The sequence below is a fragment of the Osmerus mordax genome, chromosome 16 (assembly GCF_038355195.1).
Source record: "Osmerus mordax isolate fOsmMor3 chromosome 16, fOsmMor3.pri, whole genome shotgun sequence".
Taxonomy (NCBI): domain Eukaryota; kingdom Metazoa; phylum Chordata; class Actinopteri; order Osmeriformes; family Osmeridae; genus Osmerus; species Osmerus mordax.
In genome coordinates, this window is record NC_090065.1 from 8,621,884 (window position 1) to 8,641,211 (window position 19,328).

General features: G+C 40.3%; 1 protein-coding gene across 1 annotated transcript; it reads left to right on the plus strand.

Moving 5' to 3' along the window:
* Window positions 1–5,208: 5,208 nt before the first annotated feature.
* On the plus strand, window positions 5,209–18,179 carry LOC136959148 (myosin heavy chain, fast skeletal muscle-like). The gene is made up of 40 exons (XM_067253401.1): window positions 5,209–5,427; window positions 5,632–5,775; window positions 5,892–6,048; window positions 6,153–6,180; window positions 6,347–6,455; window positions 7,266–7,268; window positions 7,561–7,653; window positions 7,748–7,811; window positions 7,921–8,019; window positions 8,141–8,244; window positions 8,321–8,459; window positions 8,563–8,681; window positions 8,818–8,967; window positions 9,130–9,300; window positions 9,489–9,792; window positions 9,935–9,999; window positions 10,130–10,217; window positions 10,354–10,471; window positions 10,551–10,674; window positions 10,958–11,094; window positions 11,307–11,562; window positions 11,635–11,877; window positions 11,966–12,142; window positions 12,333–12,478; window positions 12,918–13,008; window positions 13,175–13,564; window positions 13,889–14,015; window positions 14,222–14,340; window positions 14,464–14,660; window positions 14,796–14,979; window positions 15,147–15,312; window positions 15,508–15,632; window positions 15,728–16,036; window positions 16,174–16,377; window positions 16,471–16,596; window positions 17,026–17,196; window positions 17,343–17,447; window positions 17,529–17,624; window positions 17,795–17,926; window positions 18,049–18,179. Exons 1-40 carry the CDS (start codon window positions 5,221–5,223, stop codon window positions 18,064–18,066), a joined length of 5,805 nt encoding a protein of 1,934 aa, XP_067109502.1. The 5' UTR covers window positions 5,209–5,220; the 3' UTR covers window positions 18,067–18,179.
* Window positions 18,180–19,328: the final 1,149 nt, after the last annotated feature.

Sequence of the window (19,328 nt, forward strand, 5' to 3'; positions counted from 1 at the left end):
CAGACCCAATGTAGAATCAGCAATGACACAGGGGGAGCCTGGAGCAAGAAGAGAAATGACAGGAGCCTGGACGGCAGCCAAAGCAAGCCACTGAGGAACCTCTTCACCTCAGATGACTGGGAGTCAGTTTACTGTAAGGGCTTCCCTACAGACATGATCGTTGTCCAATATGTGTGTGATGTGTAGTATGTTTGCAGAGGGGCCCGTTATGAGGATGGCTATTAATAGAATCAACAGTCAGGAAGAGGCCAACGTAAAGGCCGAAAGAGCCAGACTCCACTGAGAATGGTAAAATCATTTAAGAACAAATAAACTTTTACTGTGCTTAGATTTACATTAGATTAATTAGTCAAGCGTGGCTAAAGCGGTTCCATAAAGGCCAATTCCAGCTCACGCACTCTTACTAATTCAAGTCAGATGTTTAGTCAAGCTAATTGCGCGTGCACCCTATTCTTAAGCAGCCCGAGAGGTAAAACATGGATCATACAATCCACCACGGCAAAAGCAATGCACACGGCCACGTGACTTCTTCCAGAAAGAACGTTCCCTTTAAATCGTGTACAATGACAGCTCCATCATCCACCGCTTCATCAAAATAAAATGACAGGCCATGATTGACGTGAACGATAGGCTACGTAGGTCGAGGACCTTTTTAGACCTTTACTTCGTTGATTAAAAAACAGACACCCTCTAAACACATCTAAATTGACTTTTTGACAATAAATAGCCTTCTATTAATCAATACATTATCCAGTAGACTAAACTTTTTAACATGGTTTTTGTGTCGTGGAAATGGAGGGTATGGATTTAAGTTCGTTTTGCAATTGTAGGCTACTGTTAACAATTATATATAATTATATAATTACACCTCAAATTCATCTCAGAGTGTTTACTGACTATGCATACATGTTACACAGCCTTTAGTTTGTTCAATTTTATCTCACACAGTTTTAGATACATTTTTAACGTTTCAAACTTCAATAGCTTTTTGCTCAGGTGACCAGTACATTTCAACGCCATGTGTAATTGCTGACAAAGTACATTTACACATGTCCATTTAGAGGCAGAGACTTTGTCTTATCTAATCACGATTTGTAGTAATGAGAGACATATCCAAACTCTTTGACTCCTAGGAAGTGGAGTCAGGTGTAAAACCCAAAGGCCAACTTTAAAGTCAAATAGGCCTGGACTGGTAATCTGTCATAGCGGGAAAATGCCTGGTGGGCTTAGGCACCTTTTGGGCCAGTGTAAAAAAAAAACTTAATAAACAGAATAATAAATTGCCCATTGACTGGCCCATGAACCAGGGAGAGCATTGGTTCTCTATGCTGACACTGGGATAGCCCAATCACTTCTCTTACAAGTCCCCACCCCTCCCCCCCATTCATCTGTTTCTTGTGAGTCAGATGCCGTGGCCTGGATCCATAAATTTGTGGAGATTTTATTACATAATTTGAAATGATACTTTGACTTCCAGTAAAGCCTTATCTTTGACAATTACTTGTACTTTAATTGAGTATGGAGATTGTGTGGGTCTACTCCACTGCCACCTCTCATCACCAGGGAGTCAGTCAAGAGTGAGTGAATACACTGGTCCACTTGCACCAGCACAAATATCCACAGCACTAGCTAGGTGCAGATCATACTGTTAAAGCAGATCACTAGTTCCAGCTCTGTGGAGTCTGCTGGACCAAACTACACAGAATGGTCTTGCTCCGTCAGAGGTATACGGGCCGATGTTCGCCCCTCACTGGGGTCAAACACGCCACCTCTGACTTCCCAAGCGCGACCACTACCAGCTACGCCAACGAAAAGCTAGCTATTCGTTGACGTGGGTGGCCTGTTACATACTTGAGGAGTGAGTTTCACCACACACCGGCTACACAACATGTATGCATAGTCAGTGAGCATTCTGAAATGAATTTGAGGTATTGAGGGGGTCAGATGGCTGAGCGGTGAGGGAAATGGGCTATTAATCAGAAGGTTGCCGGTTTGATTCCTGGACGTGCAAATGACGTTGTGTCCTTGGGCAAGGCACTTCACCCTACTTGCCTCAGGGAGAATGTCCCTGTACTTACTGTAAGTCGCTCTGGATAAGAGTGTCATCTAGTTGTAATTCTCATCTGCAGCCAGACATACGTCTTTGGAGTTAGTACTGCATTCTGTAGTTTTATTTAACTGTCATAACTGAGATACTATAGAGACGCCTGGAACACGAAACTGGAGCCTGGAGTTCAGCCAGCCTCAACAAACTGTTGAATAACCTCTTAACCTAAACTCTCTGGGAGTCAGTTTGCTGATAGGGATTCCCCTGACAAATTATTTATGGCTCATCGTGTGTGTTTGTTGATTTGTGGGATTGTGTGTGTGTGTGTGCACTGAAGTTATATAATTTGAAGGATAGCGGGTCAATGAAGATGAACGCAACACAACTTTTCCATGACTGTTGCTTCAGTTAGTAGTAGTCCCAAATACCTATTAAATAAATTTACATGTAACATATTAATATTTATATAAACAATGTTTCTCTAATTCATATCATTCTTTCCATCAACAGAAATAATCTCTCCTCAAAGGTTAAGGTTATCATTGACAAGCATATAAGGCTTCTCTGACATACATACATCTCAAGTGGCACTGCTGAATGTATGTTTCTTGACCTGTCAAGCTGTTTTGAAACATGATGATGTTCAGTGGTGGGCAAGAAAGCAATCTGACCATATATGTCTGTTCCCCCACAACATATCCCATTCATACTTTGGACATTGATACCACGATAAAGTTGCCAGTCAGATATATAGCCCTGAAGGTCTGCCAAGAACAAACCTTCTCTGGCCTCAAAGGAGGCATGCCAAAGTAACTTACTTGCCTGACATTGCATCTGACACCTCAAATCCCAAATTGGACTTCAGGGATATGACAGGTTTACTGGTCCAAGCTAACAGCGCTACTTGAGCTACCAAAGTAATTGCTTATGTGTCAGGCAGATTTCCAGAAGATACAAAACACGTCAAATGTGTAACAACTCACAGCAGTAAAATGTGTCATTGTTTACATTTCATGATACATTATTTCTCCTGTTTGCAAGAGCATTAAGTTTACCAATGACAGTTCAGCCAAGACACTCACATATTAGATTTGAGCATTTATTGATAACCATGACATGGAAATAGGTTTGACTTTGGTGGAGTGGATGATCTAAGGGAAGCGCTCCCAACATCTTTACATGTTGTCTCCTCATAAATGGATTTATAGTAAGCCTACTGTAAATGTTATCAAGTCTATGGCTTGCTAAATCAGTAAATCATGTCACCCGATAATTTATTATCCAAAATAAATAGGTTTTATATTTCAATGGACTGAATAGGATTAGGATACTCGAAACCAGACTGGACACATTTCTGTGTCATTATTATAAAATCCATACAGTTCACTCATGCATGTGGGTAATAATATATTTTATCTCTATTCTCTTCATGTTGGATTTGAAATAATACATCCAATGTTCAGTAAAAGTGTTTTCCTTTTCTGGCGAACCTATTCAAAAGATATAGAATGAAACACGGTTTTCATTTTCACACAAGTTTAGCAAATTGGTCAAAAGTTGTGCAAACTGCAAGCAAAAATAAAAAATAAAATGTATTGCCTTAAATCCTGTTAGATCTAGTACTGTACTCATTACAACCTTTAATGTGTACTGCACTTAATAAAAATCCAACTTAGGCCTTTTTATACATTATTAAAAAAAAGAAGAAAACGGAAAGCAATGTGGAATAAATACAGAAATGTCCTGTATCATGCAAAAGAGACATAGAGAGAAGGAGGGAGAGGGAGGGATGGGGTGAAAGTCAGACTCTAGACTCGTCTCTAATTCATTTCCTTTAGGAGAGTAGTCCACAATTAGCTCCTGCTTGCTAATCACTCTCCACTAGATATAAGGAGTCCCACCGAGCAGCATCCACGGACAGACAACTTCCACCTGTGGGGTAAGATACTTGTTATTTTCACATCCTTTTTATTGAGCTCAGGCACATAGATAAAACTCATAACACTTTGTGCTTATTACATGGTAAGTAAGTTTGCCTTGCCCATATACAAGAAAAATTAGTCAACTATTATGGACAAACATGTAAGGTTGAGTTTTGAATGTAAAGACATACACTGTGATGCAATATGTTTTGTCCCATAACTGAAATCCTATTTTGGGATGACAAACCTTTGTTTACTATAAGATATTGGATGTTGAAAAGTATGTTCTTGTTCTTGAACGACATATTGCATTTACAGTAAATCATGTTTGTTGTGTAGCAGGGATGCACCGATTCCTTTTCCATTACCAATAGGTATTGGCCCCCCCAATAAAAATAAAAAAATCTGCTGACTACCTAAAAATGGCCGATTACTTGTGACCAATTGTGATGTTTGAAAAGGCACCATGCTTATCATATTTCTACAATAGGCTACGTTTTTTTTCTTCATTCACGTGTCAATGTGTCCATCAAATGTGTATACCATATGTGGTCTTTTGTCCTATGTCTGAATGGGGTATACATTTTTTCTTAATCAATTATATGAAACAGTAATTTAAAATGAACCTGAATTAAAATGAGCAGAAATGAAAAGCCTCATCATAAGGACATATTTTATAAAAAGTTCTGACTTTGTAGAAATTTACATTAAAGTCAAAATATCAGCATCAGCCAATTTTAATATAGGAATATTGGCTTACGGTGTTGACCAATAATTTTCTTATAAGTGCATCCCTACTATGTAACACTCAAATGTGATGGGAGGTATAGCAATGACATGTAAATGTTGTATATGTTCTGGTTGTGTTATTTATGGATACATTTCTCAAAAAACTCTAAACAAACTTATTTTACAGCACCAACTAAGAGTCAATTTCATCTGGGAGGGGAAAAACAGGTGAGACATAGTTTGATGTTACATACATGTATACTGCTCAAAGCCAAAGCACCATCAGTATATCTACTACTGAAATTGTATAAAATGAATTATTATATTTTTTGATTTATTCTACACCTTTTGCAGGCTTCTGAGGCCTACTTACTTTACAGTAATATACAGTAAATGCATTCATCATATAAACTTTCAGCCCCACAGGATAATTATAAATTAATGAGAAAGGGGACATCATTTCAAAAAAGAAGGAATAGATTTTGTAACAGTGATATATTTTCCCCCCAGTAAGCCGCCACCATGAGTACGGACGCGGAGATGGCCCAGTATGGCGCGGCCGCCATTTACCTTCGTAAACCTGAGAAGGAGAGGATTGAGGCCCAGGCTGCACCATTTGATTCTAAGAATGCCTGCTATGTGCCTGATGTCAAGGAGTTGTACCTCAAGGGTCTGGTTGTTAAGAGGGATGGCGGGAAGTGTGACGTGAAAATCCTTATCACTGAGGAGGTAAGAGGATACTTAGCACGGAATGAAAAAACAATTTGGTGGACTTGTTTCTGTACATCTATATTTTGCAGCCACAGTTACTGACACATTTAAGCTGTTTAAAAATATACAAAAACGATGAAATATGTTTGAAATTCACTTGAAAAATGTATACATTATTCAATTAGAGTTGGCTTCATGCATGTAATCGACATCATCTTTCAGGTTAAAACCTTCAAAGAAGAGGAGGTCTTGCAGATGAACCCTCCTAAATATGATAAAATTGAGGACATGGCCATGATGACCTACCTCAGTGAAGCTACTGTCCTGTATAACCTCAAAGAGCGTTATGCCGCATGGATGATCTACGTAAGAAAACTACACATGTAGACATGAGCCACCTTAAGGAAGCAAATGACACCCTCAGAAAATGTATACTTGAACTCTGATAGCAATATTTCCCTTTACTCTCTGCTCATATGCAGACCTACTCTGGGCTCTTCTGTGCCACGGTGAACCCCTACAAGTGGCTCCCTGTGTATGACATGGATGTGGTCAACGCCTACAGAGGGAAGAAGCGCATGGAGGCTCCACCCCACATCTTCTCCGTCTCTGACAACGCCTATCAGTTCATGTTGACTGGTATGGACTCTACTGATGGATGGCTGAATTCAAATATAGATGGACGGATTCTTAGTTGCTACCTGTATCACTTCTGATACATGTATTTGTCAATTGACTTTCAGATAAGGAGAACCAGTCAGTCCTAATCACGTAAGTTCAAGACTTTAACTGAGTGTATATTTTATGTATATACTATATATATATACTTATATGTATATAAATATGAAAAAGGTTGTGATTAATGACCTAAGAAGCTTGACAATACTTATTTTAGTTCATGCACACTAAATTCTATTTTTATCATCTAATAAACTAGTGGAGAATCCGGTGCTGGAAAGACTGTAAACACCAAACGTGTCATCCAGTACTTTGCCACAATTGCTGTTTCTGGAGGGAAGAAGGAAGTAATACCCGGCAAAATGCAGGTATGACCTTATATACACCATATAAAGTGCATGCCATCAATTGTTGACCCATCATTGTTTTCAGCCCCCCAAAAAAGTATTTTCATGGTACAGTTCAAGGGCATATGTTTCATTTGACATGAAAACTGTAAATATATCCTCCCATTTTTTATTAAGAAAATTGTAGTCACTGGCTGCATCATCATTTATAAAAAAAATCTGTCCCCCCACATTTTAAAACAAACATAATCCATTCGTATACGGTAGTTAAAATATAGTTTATGTCTTCAAAATATGTTGTCATTCTTGACAGCAGTACTGTCGTAGTTTTACATACAGCATATCATTAACTAGAGAGAGTACATTTTCTGGGGAAATTGTAGGGTGTGCTTGCTTGCGTCGGTTGCAGATGGCTCCGTCCCCTTAAGTTTCCCATCTAGAGATGTTTTCAAGCATTTAGCAAGTTTAAATACATTATTTAATGTGACACTTCTTACTGTACATGCAAGTCTTGATTTGCTTGTGCTGCTAGTACACCATGACACCATATGATACTCGCTGTGCAACAGCATATCTATGCACGTTGTATCCATGCGTTGTTGCTAACGTGTGCTGACGTTGTGACGTAGGCTAGCACTGAGTTCCCTTCGTTGACGCAAGGCACTTTTTGCCACAAAAATGTAATTCAAACGTAAATCCCAATAGAAGCAACGCAATCGTGACCAAGATGAACATTTTGACACCAACGCTGTCTATGTAGTCCAAATATTTAGGGATCCTTAGGGGGGCAAAAATAATAATCATAAATAATATATATGTGAGAGAACAAAGGTTGTGCTCGCCGAAGGCGTGAGCACACCCAATAAGACTATTAGTATGTTACTTATATAGCAATTTCAGAGGTTAAGGATTTATGACATTTGCACTTTATAGGGGGGGTAGGCTACTGTGTTAACTCTGAGCAAACATATTAAATTAAAGGTGTTCAATGATAATACAGAAACAGGGTTAGACCTAGTCTAGGGGAAGCGTTCCAGGAGTGAATGATTAAAGACGAAGTGACAAGAGAATTATTTTGGAATATTGGTGATAAGTCTAAATGACCAACTGGTTCGTCTCCCTTCAGGGTTCCCTTGAGGATCAGATCATTGCAGCTAACCCTCTACTGGAGTCCTACGGTAATGCCAAGACAGTGAGGAATGACAACTCATCCCGCTTTGTAAGTTTGGAGGGAAAATATTTATTTTCACATTTTACATTAACTTAGAAATCAATAGGACAGTTGAAAAAGCCCTCTCTATGCACTCTTTCAGGGTAAATTCATTAGGATTCACTTCCACATGAATGGAAAACTGGCAAGTGCTGACATTGAGACCTGTAAGTGGATTATTTCCCAGTTGATCCTTTAAATACATGTTGGTGTCCATTCACTTGAAATTCAAATTGTTCTAATTTTTCTCTGTCATTTCAACCATGTCTCTCAAAGACCTGCTGGAGAAGTCCAGAGTAAGTTTCCAGCTGCCTGATGAGAGAGGCTACCACATCTTCTACCAGATGATGACCAACCACAAACCTGAGCTTGTTGGTGAGGCACTGCAGGGATTCTGAATGGCATTAACTACTTTGTCCACTCATTGAGGGTTCTTCCTTTTACATAAAATGTACACATGCCTTGGGTGATAATCATTTAAGTTTTGTCTCCACAGAAATGTCGCTTATCACCACCAACCCCTACGACTACCCCATGATCAGCCAGGGTCAGATCACTGTGGCCAGTATTGATGACACAGTCGAGCTTGATGCCACAGATGTAAGTCACTAAAAGGGTTCAACTTGAAAATCATGATGTATTGGTGGTTCATTGTAAACTTTCTTTCCCCATCCAGGATGCTATTGACGTCTTGGGCTTCACCGCTGAAGAGAAGATGAGCATCTACAAGTTTACCGGTGCTGTCATGCACCACGGCAACATGCACTTCAAGCAGAAGCAGCGTGAGGAGCAGGCTGAGCCAGATGGCACAGATGGTAAGCCAAATTATTTGTATCAATGTTCTAAAGAGCATTCATATAACTATATTCCTGTGATAAACATTGCACTCTGATGCTCATTGTTCCTTTCTCTCCCCAGTGGCTGATAAAATCGGTTACCTTCTGGGTCTGAACTCAGCTGAAATGCTGAAAGCCCTGTGCTACCCCAGAGTGAAGGTCGGCAATGAGTATGTGACCAAGGGTCAGACAGTGCCTCAGGTAAAGCTTTAAAAAGCATGTTAGAAATAAAGCTTGATTGTAATATTAATTTTAGCAGTGTTTATCAATTATTACAGGTAAAAAACTATTCATAAATTGAAATCAATGTTTAAGTGGAACCAACATTCTTACACAGGTAACCAATTCAGTGAGTGCTCTGGCCAAGTCCATCTATGAGAGGATGTTCTTGTGGATGGTCGTCCGCATCAACCAGATGTTGGACACCAAGCAGCCAAGGAACTTCTACATCGGTGTGCTTGACATTGCTGGTTTTGAGATCTTTGATGTGAGTTTGAGATCAATAATTGCACAATTATTAGAAATACATTCAAAAGTGGTTTCTTTCATGTGTCATTAAACTATACAGATAGTATCTACTAAAGTAAAAAATACATACGGTATGGTGGGATAGGTCAATAAAGTTCTGCCAAACTTTGTAAATCTACAGTACAACAGCATGGAGCAGCTGTGCATCAACTTCACCAATGAGAAACTGCAACAGTTTTTCAACCACACCATGTTCGTCCTGGAGCAAGAGGAGTACAAGAAGGAGGGCATTGTCTGGGCTTTCATTGACTTTGGCATGGACTTGGCTGCCTGCATTGAGCTTATTGAGAAGGTGAGGTGTCTGTGGATGTTTCATACATGGCAAGGATACAAGGTTATTCATACATGTATATACAGTATATATAAACTGACATGTTCTTATCATATCACAATGCTTATTATATGTCTTATTCAATTATGCCGTTTCAGCTCACTCTTATACACAGTATATTTGACTGATCAAAGTATATTTCTACACAGCCAATGGGCATTTTCTCCATCCTTGAAGAGGAGTGCATGTTCCCCAAGGCTTCAGACACTTCCTTCAAGAACAAGCTGTATGACCAGCATCTTGGCAAGAACATAGCATTTGAGAAGCCTAAACCAGCAAAGGGCAAGGCCGAGGCCCACTTCTCCCTGGTCCACTATGCTGGTACAGTGGACTACAATGTCACAGGCTGGCTGGACAAGAACAAGGATCCCCTGAACGACTCTGTGCTTCTGCTGTATGGAAAGTCCTCAACCAAACTGTTGGCCACGCTCTATGTTGCTGCTCCACCTGAGGGTTAGTATGGTTGAATTAGATTACCAACACAGGTTTACACATTGAACATATTAACATGATTTGTGAATGAATTAACAGTATCGTTCAAGCAACAAGACATTTAATTTATAATGCTGTCTAATTCCTGCCACTCCTTTAACAGATACCACAAAGAAAGGAGGCAAGAAGAAGGGAGGTTCCATGCAGACTGTGTCCTCTCAGTTTAGAGTGAGTGAGGTTTCTTTTTTATATGATTTGGGATAGTTTAATGCTGTGATTGTATTTTAATATTAGTGAGCATTTTAGCTTTATTATGAATAATATCTGAGAGTAACAATGCTTTATAACAACCTGACAGGAGAACTTGGGAAAGCTGATGACCAACTTGAGGAGCACCCACCCTCATTTTGTGCGTTGTCTGATCCCCAATGAGTCAAAGACTCCAGGTAAAATATTGTTTTACATATTATTTCTCTTAAGTCATTATTACTTTAAACATAAAGTGATTAAACATGTATTCGATTATTCTTTCTACAATTAAAATCCACAAAGTAAAATGCTGACCCTAAATGTTACATCCAGGTTTGATGGAGAACTTCCTGGTTATCCACCAGCTGAGGTGTAATGGTGTGCTGGAGGGTATTAGGATCTGCACAAAGGGCTTCCCAAGCAGAATCATCTATGCTGACTTCAAGCAGAGGTACTAATAAACATACATTTGCGATGTAGTTTCTGTAAATAAGCAGACATGTTGAGAAATACATTTTCTATCTTTACAGATACAAGGTATTGAATGCCAGTGTCATCCCCGAAGGCCAGTTCATGGATAACAAGAAGGCTTCTGAGAAGCTGCTTGGGTCAATTGATGTGAACCATGAGGAGTACAAGTTTGGACACACCAAGGTAAATTTTGATGATGGGATATTGGCAACTCATGTTTGTGACTTACAGAGGTTATTCAATATCTCATTTAACTGGTAGACATTCAAAATGGAATTGAGAGCAATCCAACAATCTTACTGTAACAATACTTGTGAGAAATACACAGTTTTTAAAATCCTCAGCAAGTCATTTCATTGGCAGTTATTTGATCCGAACATCATACATAACCTTTGTTATCTACTTAGATAGCAATATGTTAACACCAGAAGTGTTTATGTTGTTTTGTATTATACCTGTGTCTCAGGTGTTCTTCAAAGCTGGTCTTCTTGGTGTCCTTGAGGAGATGAGAGATGAGAAGCTTGCTGCTCTGGTAACCATGACACAAGCTCTTGCCCGTGGATACCTGATGAGAAAGGAGTATACCAAGATGACGGAGAGGAGGTGAGATGGAGATGATAAAATGAAAAATATGGATTCAAGATACATTTTGTTCTACTTTGAAGCTATTGTTAGAATAATGATGTAAACTTGTAATTTTGAAAAGATGGCTAACTTGGGCTTGATGGAATGATAGACTAGACTCTACATGTAGTAATGGGTTAAGGTTAGGCTAATGACTTCAAAAAATTACTGTGTCTATCTCTTATTATCAGAGAGTCTGTCTACACCATCCAGTACAACATCCGCTCATTCATGAATGTAAAACACTGGCCATGGATGAAGGTCTACTACAAGATCAAGCCTCTTCTGCAAAGTGCTGAGACAGAGAAAGAGCTGGCCAACATGAAAGAGGACTATGAGAAATGTAAAGTTGCTCTTGAAAAGGCTGAGGCTCGCAAGAAGGAGCTGGAGGAGAAGATGGTGTCCCTCCTGCAGGAGAAGAATGACTTGTCTCTCCAAGTTGCATCTGTGAGTGAGGCACACACACACACACACACACGCACACTAAATTAAAGACTAAATAACCTCTGTTATTCTCAGGAAGCAGAAGGTCTGAATGATGCTGAGGAGAGATGTGAGGGTCTGATCAAGAGCAAGATCCAGCTGGAGGCCAAACTCAAAGAGACAACAGAACGGCTGGAGGATGAAGAGGAGATTAATGCTGAGCTGACAGCCAAGAAGAGGAAGCTGGAGGATGAGTGCTCTGAACTGAAGAAGGACATTGATGATCTGGAGCTTACCCTGGCCAAAGTGGAGAAGGAGAAACATGCCACAGAGAACAAGGTATCAACATCTCACCAATATCCAAGCAGTAGCTTGTTCAAAAACACAAAACAATAGTTTTAACTTAGACTAACTTTGTCTTGTCCAGGTTAAAAACCTGACTGAAGAGATGGCATCTCAAGATGAGAGTGTTGCCAAGCTGACAAAGGAGAAGAAAGCCCTGCAAGAGGCCCACCAGCAGACACTGGATGACCTGCAGGCAGAGGAGGACAAAGTCAACACTCTGACCAAGGCCAAGACCAAGCTGGAACAGCAAGTTGATGATGTGAGTAAAGTTATGTTTTTGTGCACATTTGGGGGTTTTATCCAACTTTGCCTCAATGGGTATTTAATTAAATGTCATATAATAAATTGGTTTTAGGGATTCAGAAAGACAACTGACTAATATTATGTGTTCTGAATAAATAGCTGTTAACATCAAAGCTTAAGTATGATAAATATGTGTTGTCCTCCAGCTTGAAGGTTCTCTGGAGCAAGAGAAGAAGCTCCGTATGGACCTTGAGAGAGGCAAGAGAAAGCTGGAGGGAGACCTGAAACTGGCCCAGGAGTCCATCATGGACCTGGAGAACGACAAGCAGCAGTCCGATGAAAAGATCAAGAAGTAAGTGTTCTGATACACTATACAGTATAGATATAGATATATGTAATAAACACTTTTTAAGTAAGTATTGTATAATTATTAGAGACATTATTGACATTATATTGATTTCATTTACTTCAGCAATTATTAGAATTGAATTTCCACTTCAACATAATAATTTTGATGTCAAATGTTCAACCCCGTCTATAGGTCATGCATTTCACATTTATTACATAGTACCGGTACTCTCCTTGGAGTAATGCAATAATAAAGACCTGAAACTGAGATTTGTGTCTAATTATGCTTATCAGATTACTCAATTGAATATCTTAATCATTAAGGACAACAAGGCTTTTGTTTTAAAATACTTAACAGAAAAATTATGGATGTGCTTTACAATTTAATCTCCACTCAATGACACAAAACCAAAGCCTGACATGGATTAATGTGTGCACTAAAGGAAGGACTTTGAGACCAGCCAGCTCCTCAGCAAGATTGAGGATGAGCAGTCTCTGGGTGCCCAGCTGCAGAAGAAGATCAAGGAGCTCCAGGTACGGTGTAGTTAATAAACCCCAGACAAGCAATAATTCCTGGTTTGGCTGGATGCTATTATAATAGCTTGTGTTTAAAATCCACCATGTCTATTAAGTCTATTTCCTCTCGAATGTGGGCCAGAATTTTGAGACTTTGACGCTAAATATTTTATATCTACTGTAGGCTCGTATTGAGGAGCTGGAAGAGGAGATTGAGGCTGAGCGTGCTGCCAGGGCCAAGGTGGAGAAGCAGAGGGCTGATCTGTCCAGGGAACTTGAGGAGATCAGTGAGAGGCTGGAGGAGGCTGGAGGCGCCACAGCTGCTCAGATTGAGATGAGCAAGAAGCGAGAGGCTGAGTTCCAGAAGCTGAGACGTGACCTGGAGGAGTCCACCCTGCAGCATGAGTCCACAGCCTCAGCCCTGAGGAAGAAGCAGGCTGACAGTGTGGCAGAGCTGGGAGAGCAGATCGACAACCTGCAGCGCGTCAAACAGAAGCTGGAGAAAGAGAAGAGTGAATACAAAATGGAGATTGATGACCTTTCCTCCAACATGGAGGCAGTAGCTAAGGCTAAGGTCAGTGATACAACTAAACCAAAACAGAAAGATAGAATTAAGGTAAAAATGTAACCAAGAAAGCAAAGGATGGGTTATAGAGTGGGTTACAGAGGTTTGTGGAAAGCCGTTTTATGTTCACCTTTTACTGATTCTAAATTCCCTCTTAAATGCACGTTTTGTAATTTCATAAAAATGTTATACTATTTGTTGTTATAATATTTAAAAAAGGTTAGCAATTTAAGGATTTCACAACTTCAATTTGGCACATTGTGTTACACTTAACAGTATAAAGAAACAACCCTAGAGTATCTATGTGATTGAAACATGATGTTTGTTCCACAGGGAAATCTGGAGAAGATATGCCGTACCCTTGAGGACCAGCTCAGTGAGATCAAGACCAAGAACGATGAGAATGTGCGCCAGGTCAATGACATCAGTGGACAGAGAGCCAGACTACTTACTGAGAATGGTACAAAAAATTATGCAACATATTTGATCAGTTCAAAGGCCTACATGCAGAAATATGTTCCACAAGGGGTATATTGAAAATAACCAAAACAAGTATAGTAAAGAAACAGACCTAAGGAAGAGCTTCCTTAATTCCCCACAGGGGAGTTTGGTACTAAGTTGTTGGGACACTCTTAAGAAAACTCATCTTTCGTTAAATTCCCACAGGTGAGTTTGGTCGCCAGCTGGAGGAGAAGGAAGCCCTGGTGTCCCAGTTGACCAGAGGCAAGCAGGCCTACACCCAGCAGATTGAGGAGCTCAAGAGGCATGTTGAGGAGGAGGTCAAGGTAAAACAACTAAAGAATCCCTATGTTGACCAACTATGACAGTTTTACAGTACAGTGGTTTGCGAATACTATTTTTTGGTCCCTTACTACATCACCCACATCTCCTATTATTTTTCCTCTCAGGCTAAGAATGCCCTTGCCCATGGTGTCCAATCTGCCCGCCACGACTGTGATCTGCTGAGGGAGCAGTTTGAGGAGGAGCAGGAGGCCAAGGCAGAGCTGCAACGTGGCATGTCCAAGGCTAACTCTGAGGTGGCTCAGTGGAGGACCAAGTATGAAACTGATGCCATCCAGAGGACAGAGGAGCTGGAGGAGGCCAAGTAAGTCCAAAACATTTAATAGTCTTCTTAAAGCTAGCAATATAGAACATTGATAGTTAAAGATAAAGTTACTGTCGACCACTCCAAGTTTGCTCTCAGGACAGAACACCATTGCGATCATTTTTGTGTCAACAGGAAGAAGCTGGCTCAGCGTCTCCAGGAAGCTGAGGAGACCATTGAGGCCACCAACTCCAAGTGTGCCTCTCTGGAGAAGACCAAGCAGAGGCTGCAGGGAGAGGTGGAGGACCTCATGATTGATGTTGAGAGAGCCAATGCCCTGGCTGCCAACCTGGATAAGAAGCAGAGGAACTTTGACAAGGTGAAAAATATAGTGCCAGTTCTAGGTTTTGATGTAACCAAAATCAGCAATTGGAGCTTAAGAACTATTGTTATGCTCATGCCCTGGTTTTGTGCTTTGAACCTAACACATTGTTTACATGTTGACATTAATTGTTAAAGGCTGCTTTGGTGTGTGCTTCCTCCTAGGTTCTTGCAGAGTGGAAGCAGAAGTTTGAGGAGGGCCAGGCTGAGCTGGAGGGAGCTCAGAAGGAGGCTCGTTCTCTCAGCACAGAGCTCTTCAAGATGAAGAACTCTTATGAGGAGGCTCTTGACCAGCTGGAGACTCTGAAGAGAGAAAACAAGAACTTGCAACGTGAGATAAATGTAGTGTGTGGTGCTTTTGTATTATTGAAAAGAGAGAATTATTTCCGATTTCACCATCTCATTATACTGTGGATTAGTTGATTTACAGAACCATCAACTGGGGGAAAACAGTTTCCTGTTGACCTCGTGTTGGATCCAGCAGACTAAGCTTGCTAATTGAACAAGTTTCTGTTTCAAATCACAGAGGAGATCTCTGACCTGACCGAGCAGATTGGAGAGACTGGCAAGAGCATCCATGAGCTGGAGAAGGCCAGGAAGACAGTGGAGACAGAGAAGTCTGAGATCCAGACGGCTCTGGAGGAGGCTGAGGTACAAACTATCCACAATTTCTAGAATTAAGTGGAAATGATAAACATCATTACCACAACTAACAATTACATTTTCAAAAACTTTCATTTATTCAGGGAACTCTGGAGCACGAGGAATCCAAGATTCTGCGTGTGCAGCTGGAACTGAACCAGATCAAGGGTGAGGTGGACAGAAAGCTGGCAGAGAAGGATGAGGAGATGGAGCAGATCAAGAGGAACAGCCAGAGGGTGATTGACTCCATGCAGAGCACCCTGGACTCTGAGGTCCGCAGCAGGAATGATGCTCTGAGAATAAAGAAGAAGATGGAGGGAGACCTGAATGAGATGGAGATCCAGCTGAGCCATGCTAACCGCCAGGCTGCTGAGTCCCAGAAGCAGCTGAGGAATGTTCAGGCACAGCTCAAGGTACTGTGATCTATTTTTCAGTTCAATAACATATTACATATTCATTGATATAACATTGATATATTCTCTTACTGAAACAAACACCAATGCTAAGCTCCTAAACTGCATTTATTCTAACCACTTTGTTTGTTCTCTAGGATGCCCAGTTGCACCTGGATGATGCCGTCAGGGCCGCAGAGGACATGAAGGAACAGGCTGCCATGGTGGAACGTAGAAACGGTCTGATGGTGGCTGAGATTGAGGAGCTGAGAGTGGGTCTGGAGCAGACAGAGAGAGGCCGCAAAGTGGCTGAGCAGGAGCTGGTGGACGCCAGCGAGAGAGTGGGACTGCTGCATTCCCAGGTGTGGACAAGAGCCACACATATAGACACAAAGTTAAATAACTTTCACAGCAAGGGCTTAATTTTTCCTATATCCATGTGTACTCTCTTCCAGAACACCAGCCTGTTGAACACCAAGAAGAAGCTTGAGACTGACCTGGTTCAGGTGCAGGGAGAGGTGGACGACATTGTCCAGGAGGCCAGAAATGCTGAGGACAAGGCCAAGAAGGCCATCACTGATGTGAGTCTGGCTAACTAAGTATCACAGTACAGTCACTATCAGTCACTACTTTACTTACACCATCATCAAGGCCATATCAAAGCAATATGGAACCACCATACAGCTACCATACAGTAGACTACCCCTATGGTAGCATACCTTCCACCCTGTATCCATTTCCTAGTGCTTCATAACTTATGTGTCCACAATTCTAGTGTCGACCCCCACTGATCCATCTAAGTAGAATGCAGAAACTTGTTAGATGGTTCTGATTTATACGCTGCAGTTCTCACAAGGTTTTATAACAATTTGATGGGTCATACCACTCGTACACGGTCTAGGTGATATAATGCTGTACTGTGAAATTATTTCTGTTCATGTAACCTGGTACAATATACTATGTGTACATACAGTTCCTCAGTTCAACCAAGCGGTATTCTGTTGTTGCAGGCAGCCATGATGGCAGAAGAGCTGAAGAAGGAGCAGGACACTAGCTCTCACCTTGAGAGGATGAAGAAGAATCTTGAAGTGACAGTCAAGGACCTGCAGCACCGTCTGGATGAGGCAGAGAACCTAGCCATGAAGGGTGGCAAGAAGCAGCTCCAGAAACTGGAGTCCAGGGTGAGTTTGCAAAAGTAAAAATAATCCCTGTTGCCTTGAGAAAGGTAAAATATGTTTACGCCCTTTTTTTCTGGTATAATGCTGTTAATAAGGTCGTTTTTGCATGGGAGTGATGGATTCACCATGAGCTCATAATCTCCACTCAGGTGCGTGAGCTGGAGACTGAGGTTGAGGCTGAACAGAGGAGAGGTGTAGATGCAGTCAAGGGAGTCCGCAAGTATGAGCGCAGAGTCAAGGAGCTGACATACCAGGTAACAACATACTCATTACACTCTTTATAAAATCATCAGCATTTGTGTGAACATGAACAATTAATTACTTTTTTACTTCAGACTGAGGAGGATAAGAAGAATGTAAACAGACTTCAGGACCTGGTGGATAAGCTGCAGCTTAAAGTAAAGGCTTACAAGAGACAGGCTGAGGAGGCGGTAAGTCTAATAACTTATTTGACCCTTGCTTATGCAAAATAAAGCTTTCCTAACTTTCGGTGTATATATCTATGGCTTTACCAATGGTATTTTTCTTGTCTTAATGATCACTGCAGCAAGTACATTTACAAGGTTTTTAAGAAATATTTTTTTTTATGAATTGATCCCAGGAGGAGCAGTCCAACTCCCACATGTCCATGTTCAGGAAGGTTCAGCATGAGCTGGAGGAGGCTGAGGAGCGTGCTGACATCGCTGAGTCTCAGGTCAACAAGCTCAGAACCAAGAGTCGTGACTCTGGAAAGGTAAAGACCTGCTGATGTCACATCAAGGGTTCAGACAAGAAGAAAATGCATTACAATGTTTTGTTAGACCATTTGTCAAATAAAAAAATTAAATACAATACTGTTTTCTTTTTTACAATCAGGCAAAAGAAGCGGAATAGACCCTAACCTGAACAAGACACTGTGCCAAAACATTGCTATGTATCATAAAATATGGTTTACATTGTGATATTTTGAGGGGTTTTGAAAATAAAATGAACAATCTACAAAACAACATGGCTTGTTGATTTGTTTTAGGAGGTCGAAATGTTGTCTAAGGTTGCACAACTGTGTACATAGAAATTAGTTTACACAGGTTGAAATGCACGTAAAAAAGGTCTGCAGACAAATTAAGTTTGAAAACACATGGCCTTTGTAGCCTTTGAAAAAATTATTCCATCATACTGAATATAGTATTTATAAGAAAGTGAGTTTGTTAGAGCTACTGTGGCCTGTTTATAGGTGCTATAGCTGATAGATAAGTCTAAAGATGTTTGTTTCAGTAAAATATGTGGGTCCTTTAGTGACTGCAAGGGATACAAAATATACAGATGCAATAATTCAACTTCATCATATAGATGAAGAATAATCAAGGATATTTTACCTAACTAGTACAGTATCTGTGGTATGTAAAGTATTAAGACTGTTAACTTAACAGTCTTACTAGTTCTAGTTAAACAGACATAATGTGCATTCTCTTCCACGTTTCCTTATTTTTTATGAAATATGATTTAGCTAAATTTAAAATAGTCATTTAGCCACTATGGCTATTCAACCTGTGAGTCATGTGGGTATCTAGATAGCTAATGTTACTACGCAAGTAATATTGCAACTTTTACTTTTTACTGTACTGTAGTGCTTTGTGTGCAAGAAAGGCCCATTGCAAATAAAATGTATTATTATTATTATAACTAAATAACAATTGACAATCAAAACCATCCCAAATATATTGTCATTGCATTTACATTTAAAATTATATTTAAATTCTAAATTTATAGAATTGTGAAAATAGATTCCCCCTCACAAACCTGTCTTCATATCTATTTTTTATACACATTTCTAAGTCTTGCCATGAGCAGTTAACAGCTGCTTCTCAGCAATCAACGTTATTACACAAGCACGAACCTCATTACAGTTAAGTACAGACTACTTTTTTACTGACATTGATACTGCTCAAATGCCACTACTAAATGACATAATTGAATTACCAGTGAGCTATTTGGCCTGGAATATCTGGCCTGAGATGAGCCAATATCCGCTTTGGCCTTTCATGTATAACTTTCAAAGTGAAGCCAAGGTGGCCGTGCTTTACTGGAGTTCTGCCATTGCATGTGACACATCTCAAATTAGACTATAACTCAGGGTTGATGTTTTCTTATAAGCT